Source organism: Rhea americana, unplaced genomic scaffold (assembly GCF_003343005.1).
Source record: "Rhea americana isolate MKP2758 unplaced genomic scaffold, rheAme1 scaffold_18, whole genome shotgun sequence".
Taxonomy (NCBI): domain Eukaryota; kingdom Metazoa; phylum Chordata; class Aves; order Rheiformes; family Rheidae; genus Rhea; species Rhea americana.
The window spans coordinates 7,503,292-7,510,619 of NW_028185927.1; the positions used below are offsets into that span (position 1 = coordinate 7,503,292).

The 7,328-nt window shown below is 45.7% G+C and overlaps 1 protein-coding gene across 1 annotated transcript in view; it reads right to left on the reverse strand.

The window, feature by feature from the left end:
• Positions 1–7,327, reverse strand: part of TMED10 (transmembrane p24 trafficking protein 10) — a gene marked incomplete at its 5' end in the record, with an annotated part of 15,034 nt that extends 7,707 nt beyond the window's left edge. The window contains 2 exons of the mRNA XM_085301831.1: positions 3,867–3,987; positions 7,010–7,327. Coding sequence (XP_085157957.1) covers positions 3,867–3,987; positions 7,010–7,327 — 439 coding nt within the window. The remainder of the gene's footprint in view (positions 1–3,866; positions 3,988–7,009) is intronic.
• Position 7,328: the final 1 nt, after the last annotated feature.

A 7,328-nucleotide genomic window follows, 5' to 3' on the forward strand; every position in this document is an offset into this window, starting at 1 on the left:
AAAAAAAAAGGACAAGCACATAAGATGCCCTAAAAAATATAGTACTTCAGCTATACTGAATATCCTATTCCATTATACCACCCACCAAGGACATGTTCCTACATAATATATTCCCAAACCCCAGCACTTTGGGGCATACAGTTGTCCTCAGCTGGCTGCCAAAAAACCAAAAGGTCTAAATTCACTTATACTATGAACTTCAGAGTCTTTATCCAGGAGCATATCCAACACTCACACTTTGCCTTAGGAGGTTGCCAGGTGGACATTCCCTCTGTCCACAAATTCAATACACAGGTTACACAGGGACACTTCAGATCGAGCTAGGAACATGTTCCAGATCTTTAAAATAGCAACCTCAAGTTCTCTCTCTAGCCGCTAAAAAGCTCCCCCACCACCTGAGCAGAATCACCTCCAGTTTGTACTGCTATCAGGACATGGAATAACCTACTGGCACCAYGGTCTGCATCAACTATAAACTGTTTCATTAGTTTCCTGCAGGATACAATGGCTTGAAATTCAAACTGGGCTATGTAAGAGCCTAATGGATCAATTAGGATTAGTATTGAAACTTTCAGTTTGCTTAAAAACAATGGTTATTGTAAAGCAAACTCAAAACCCAGAACTGACATGTTACAACAACCCAGTGCTCCATTCTCCAGTCACAGGTTTTGACCACTTACGTCATATATCAGTATGCCTGGAGACTGACAGGAYGGGCAGAAGTAGCTGCACAAGAAAATTCAAAGTACACATTTCAGCGTGTCTTTTTTTGTTGTTTAAATTACAATAGCTTGGGTGGAGCTCTGGGGCTTCCAGCGAGAGGTGAGAAAGATGAAAAGGCCAGTGAACAGGAGAACAGAACTGGAAGGATTAATTGGTCTGGAAGAGAGAGCTGCCAAGAGGCAGTAAACAAGACAAATGAAAGAGCTGCTGAGTGCAAAGGGATGGAGCGCAGACATTCTGCAAGAGGTTAACACTGTCAGGGACTATTGTGCAAAAACCGAAGCTGCTCTTCCAGAAGTTTACTGAGGCTGAGGTACTAGGCAGCCTCTTTCCAGGTCACCAGACCCTTGGTAACTCCCTGCCCCTCCTGCAGCCAGTGCTCACCAGAGCAGAGGAGATCAGCAGCAAGACAAAAAACAAGAATTCCCAGAGATCTTTAACTAAACTGTCCTGCTAATACCTGCATCCTYGGAGAGGTCAAGATCTTCCTTGGGTCATCTCATGTGAACACAGAGCTGCCTCCTGGGAGATTAAGAGAGCTCCTAATTTGCTAAGTCAATGAGCAAACAGGATGGTTTAAGTCAATGTCAAGAGGTTTTCCAAAGAAATTCCAGAATACATACATCATTGAACTCTCAAGCAAGCTTCATAAAGAGAAGAATTAAAGGCTGCCTCAAAGAAGCACAGGCAACAAAGCAATGCTACAGTCCCTCCAGTAAATTCAGATCCTTTATTTTTATTGGTAGAGTGGAAAGCAAAATCAGTTCTCCATAACTGTCCCAGCAACAATTCTAATATGACCATACAGAACTGCCATCACGATAAGGCAGTTCTGCTACAGGCAGAAAACAGGTAAAGATTAGCATACAGGAAGAGCCCCCCAAGGGAGCAGGTAATGCAGTCCATGCTTTTCTTCTCAGAAATTAACATCTGATGCTAGAATAAGTGTTCCTGGCACCACAGCACTTGTTAGTAAGACAGGACCCCTCTATCCACAGGAGTGGAGAACTGAGGAAGGGAAAAAAGCCTATTACAGACACCCACAGCAACAAGAAGTGCTCTAAGAGGCTTTTTYACTATGACAAGCTTGGACTGTCAACACAAGATCTCCTCACTTCTTCTTCCTCATTTCTGTGGTTATAAATTAAGAAATTCGAATTGCTTAGACCCTCCTTGGCCTAACGGCTCTTGGCTTCCTCTTCCAACAGTTGTCCTCTCTCAGTACTCTATCAACACTCTCCTTGGTTGCAGCACTAGAAGCCCTCACTGCTTACTTAAGGAAACTGTGAAAAAGRAAACCTGTTAAAGAGAAACACAGAGAGAAATTGGAGCCTGGTCAGTCCCCATCCATCCCCCCTCAAGCTGGCTTTACAGGAGAGCCAGAGCAAGCACTTCCTTGTGACATGTTTTATTTTCTTCCCCAGTACCTTAACCAAGTCCTATACACAACTTGGTTTCACAGTGCCACCCCCCTCACCTTTATACTTCCTTGAATTCTGGCACAAACACGGGAAGTCAGGAGATACCTGGTGTGCAGCATACATTGTTAGAAAGGAATTCAGGGCCCCYGGATCCAAGAAGAAACTGGCAGCTTGGATGCCACCAAAGAGAAAGTCTCCAGAGGAAGATACAGCTGCTCAGTTGGGCAGCTCTAGATTCTGGCATCTCAGTCCCTCACAGGTCACCTGATAGAAGCTGTACTTGGAAATATTTTACCTTCATCTGTACCAAAAGCTTTAAAAGAAACTCACAACAATAGAAGGGAGACATGGAACAAGCATTTGGTACCATCGAAAGAGCTATAACGGGCTGAGGCTAGGCAAGAAACCTCTTGTCGCAAATCCTGAAAAAAAAGAGTCTAGACAAAACTAAAGAAAGAAGCCTTCAATCTTCCCACTTCAGTCTGTGATCACATGGAAGCTATGAAAGGGCATGTGGGACTGTCTGGAGACCTCCCAAATACCCAGGTGTTGGTCAGTAAATGGCACGAGTGTCTCTCCCAGATGAGTCACTGCTGTCTGCATGTCTCAATGTGTTGGGAGCTTTTGAAGGCATTACCTTTGGAGTGAAGTAAAAGCAAAACCCTGAGCATTTGGAGTCTCTCTCATCTGTAAAATACTGAAAAAGAGCTGTTATTAGCCAGATCCTTCCCAATCCCAATGCAGAAGATTGCCTTCTGCTTCTGGAAAGTCGTYTTCTGCTGGCAAACTATTTGCATCTTAAATGAGGGGCAGAACAGCAAAACAGACACTGCCTTTCAACAGATATGGAGAATGCTGCTAGTGGCTGCTCTGTGAAGCACTTTCCTATTTTTTTAGGGTAAGACCTGGGAGAATTAGGTCTGAGCAACAGAACTCTGACAGTGACTGTGAGAGATGTGAGCCCCTACAAACTTGCATCTCCTCACACCACAGCAAACAAGACAGAAAGCCCAAGTGTTAGCTGTTTTTCAGCACATTTATCCTGAAGTTGAGCCTAGCCGCTCAAAGCAGCACATGCGTCACACTCACAGGAAACGAGCCTCAGTGCTTGTTAGGCAATCATCCTTGCAGCACACATGCAAGACTGATGTCTGATGTCCTGCTCATTTCCCCTTCCCTTTGTCAATCRCTTAGAGAGTAGTTGTGCGTATAACCCAAGGCCACATTCTTCTACACATACACCTGCCAGAAAATGATTTTCAACCTAACAGAGAATTGTCCGCAAACACAGACAACTGAGAAGGAAGATAGGATCCTGGAAATGAGGTCGTTCTACTCTGTCCTGGCTCAACTGCAAGACGAGGAGAAGCAAGAAAAGAGCAAGATAGGTCTGTTCTCTTGCCTGCCAGTTCATTAGATCTGCAGTGACCTCTGTGGGAGCAATGCACAAGATTCCCCTTTCTTATGTCTCTTGCAGAGGAAACCTGAGAATTCTACAGAAGTCACATAATATTACTTATTTCCCAACGCAACACAGACAGCACACACATCTGTACCACTGATGCCTACTCAAAACTTCCTGCAGATCTGCTTTAAGAATCCTAAAGCATTTGGCAAACCACACTCAGGGATTGCTTCACCCATACCCGTAATGCATACATCCACTCCGTATGAACTTCACCAGAGGTTAGAGGCAGACAGCAGAGGCCTCACTTCACTTACCCACAGGAAGTTTGCTCTCAAAGCAGGCCTCAAACATATCATAGTCTTCAGTGGTGAAGGCAAACTTGCCTTTAGTGGCATCTTCCTTGGCATATAGGATGTGTCCAGCTGAGTCAGTTATCTGTAAGAAAGATGCAATGTGGATGAAGAACAATGCTTCGCTGCCATGGGTCTACACTTCTTAAACTAAGCTGGAAGACYTCTCCTAGCCTTCACTTTGGATTTACTGCATTTTGCTTTCAACAGTTTCCCTCCTTCCTCTCAACCATTTCAGTTCCCCCCCCCAACTCACTTCCACCCCAGGAGGTAGAAGAGTGCCTCTCAGGTACTTATTCACATTCAGAGAAGTCTCTCCACCCCCTACTACTTCTGAATACACACTATATTTAGGATCTCTAGCTGTATTAAGTTGTTATTCATTGCCTCTGTAGCTTCTTTTTGYAAGCAAAATTTATAAATTCCCATAGCAACAGAAATACAGAAAAGACTTATGGGACAAAAAAAGACTCATTCCCAGCAGAAGATATAGAGAAGGGCACGTGTGTTCCCCTATAAATGAACCATCAGTGTAGCCCCAAATTATAAACGGTTTGGGTGCCAAGATCCATAAAAGTCATCACTTCAGAAGACAATTCAGACCACACAGAATAATGACTGCTTTGTGCTAACTGTATGAAATTACTAACAATAGGCAAAAACTGTAGAAAGTCTACAAACTGCATCAACGAAGGGCAAAAACAGATACACATTTCAGGACAGAGTTTTAAGAATCACTGTGCTCAACTGAATTAAAAGGTCTGTCCAGCTGAAATATGCTGACCAATGAGCAGGAGTGAAATAACTGAAAGCTTTATAATGCTGCATGTAAATCAACAGCGCACATTCCCCTGGAACGTTTCCCAGTTTCCTTTAACAGATACTGCTGAAAAGCCTGAATACTATAGTTACTAGAGGTCTTTGAAAATCTTACAAAGAGACTAAAAAGAGAGTTTCCAAATTAGGAGGAAAAAACGGTAAGGGATATAAACCCTGACGCCTCGGGGTATAAACCATAGCTGGCAAGAGATTAGGAACAAACTTCCTCTACATATGGATTATTCCATAATTGTCTGTTAWGGTATTTCTTCTAGCGTCCCTGAACCATCTGGAATCTATTGACATCTGAGGACAACAAGGAGCACTGCTCTGGTCTAGTACTGCAGTTCCCAATCTAAGCTCTACCAGTAATCAAGCATCAAGCAGATGAAAGCAGATGTCAGGTACAGACAGCTGTGTTGCCATTTACCCTGCCAGCCAGAGAAAAGCCAACGAACCATTAGAAGCTCAAGCAAGTAGGCCCAAGTGGGGGCAGAACTGTCTATATCTGACCACACAGACATGACCTAAAAGTATGTTTTGGTGACCATAYGGTGCACACTATTCAATAGTGTGGTCCTGATTTACCAAGATGCCGGTCTGCTTATATATATACACAGCTATACATACATACATATATATATATGTATAGGTGTGTGTATGTATCTCCAGGGTGATACTGCATAGTGTGCACACTGGATTCTCAGTCTCAAGGAACAGTGACAAGAACACAGCACACAAGCCTTTAAAACGTCCCTATTATTTTGAGCACTATCCCCTAGAGATTTCTAGGGACCAGAGCTAAGCTTTAGCTAGAGGATATTGTGCAGCTTGATTTTTGTCCTTTACAGCTCTAGTAACAGGCTGCTCACAAACAGGATCTCMGACAGTAAAAGCTCTGCTATCTGCTTCCTTCAATAGTGGACGCTGTTGCCCAAATCAGGCAAATACACTACCCATTCATTTGGGGACGTGGGATGGGAGAAGTTGCAAGTAACCCAGCCAGAACATTTGTGGGGGAGAAGTTGCTCTGAAAGGGATTTTTCACAATATTCTAACGTTATTTACGGTAACACCATCCTCTACAGACAGAGCATTGTTCTCCCTTGACAAACAGCCCAACTGCTCCCAAACTGCCAGTCTCAACAATGGGACGGACGCACGCGATGGGGCCCCAGCGAGACGTCATCCGCCCAAAGCCTCCCTTCCACAGCCAGCTGGCAAACCRTGCAGATTCCTCAGAAACAGAGGGTGCCACTGTTAGTGTTGGGATATCACAAACAGAACTGAGCTCGTGGACAGGAACCATACTGAGCTCAGCCAAGATTAACTACCAGCCTCCTACCTTCTGGTGGCCCCATTCAGGGAACTGAAACAGACCATCCAGCGCAGGAGGAGACCACCCGCAGGTACCATGCTCTGAACTAACCTTTCCCACACCAACTCAGACACAAAGGAAAAGGAGTATGCACTTCACAGAAGTACAGCACTTAAATACGCCCAGGGTGTTGGGTGCCCCTAGCACACCTGAGCAGTAAAAGAGCAAGACTAGCATAGTCTGTTTCTCCTTCGTAGCTTTTCAAACTAGTACAGCATGACACTCGCTTTCTTAAATCAAACTGATTTTTACAGTTCCGATAAAATAAGACTTCCATGAGCATTTGTATTTGGGTATCAGCTTCAGCAGCAAAGCTAGAGTAAAACCCTGGACATAGGGCTCACGGGTGGGATTGCTTCACCACCTCCCTAGACAAGTCCCCTGTAATAAAAGCAAGTTTCCGAAATGATTGCAGGTCAGTTGACCTAAGAGTGGGCAACTAGAGACCCACAACACTTGATCACTGAGTGAGAAGAGACAGAAGGTAACATAGCACTTAGACTAAAATGCATGTACCCTACACGGCAAACACTACAGCAACACTTCAAAGCACCGAAGCTGTCTAGCTCTGTCTGTATACAGACAAGTTTCCTCTTACAAATGATGCAACTATAGAGAGCAGAAGAAAAAAAGAAAGCCAAGACTCYAGAAACAACTTTCTCTAGCCAAAATCAAGCATGACTGCCACTGTCTCAAGGTTTTCGAGTATCAGAAGGCAGGTGCTGCAACAGGAGAAAATCCCACAACTCTCACTGAGTGCTCCCACTTCCGAGCCTAGGGGTTCTCGGAAAGCAGACAGCCTTGGCACTGTTTGCTTGTACGGCTACTTTTAAAATCCTCTGGAGGCTCAGAGAGAAGTAAAAGACAGACAAAAAGCTTCTGCGCCCTGATCAAGTAGTAGCAGACCTACTCGGGCAGCCGGGCAGYGAGAAGCCCAGGGAAGGCGGACGGCGAGCAGCACTAGAGCGAAGCTGTTGCGGCGGTCTTCCAGCGTCTCCCTGCCGCAGGGRCACCGCGCTGCTCGCTGCGCCCGCCGAGCCTTCCCCGCTCGCTGCACAGCTCCTCCGCGCTGCCGCCCTGCTGCTCTCCTCCCGGCAGCGAACAGCGCGGCGGCGGGCCAAGACGCCCCACGGAAACCCACGTAAGCCGTGACACGGGAGGGACGGCCCGGCCCGGCACGGCCCGCCCTGCTCCCCGGCGGCGCGCCCTCGAGGGCCCGGCACGGCCCG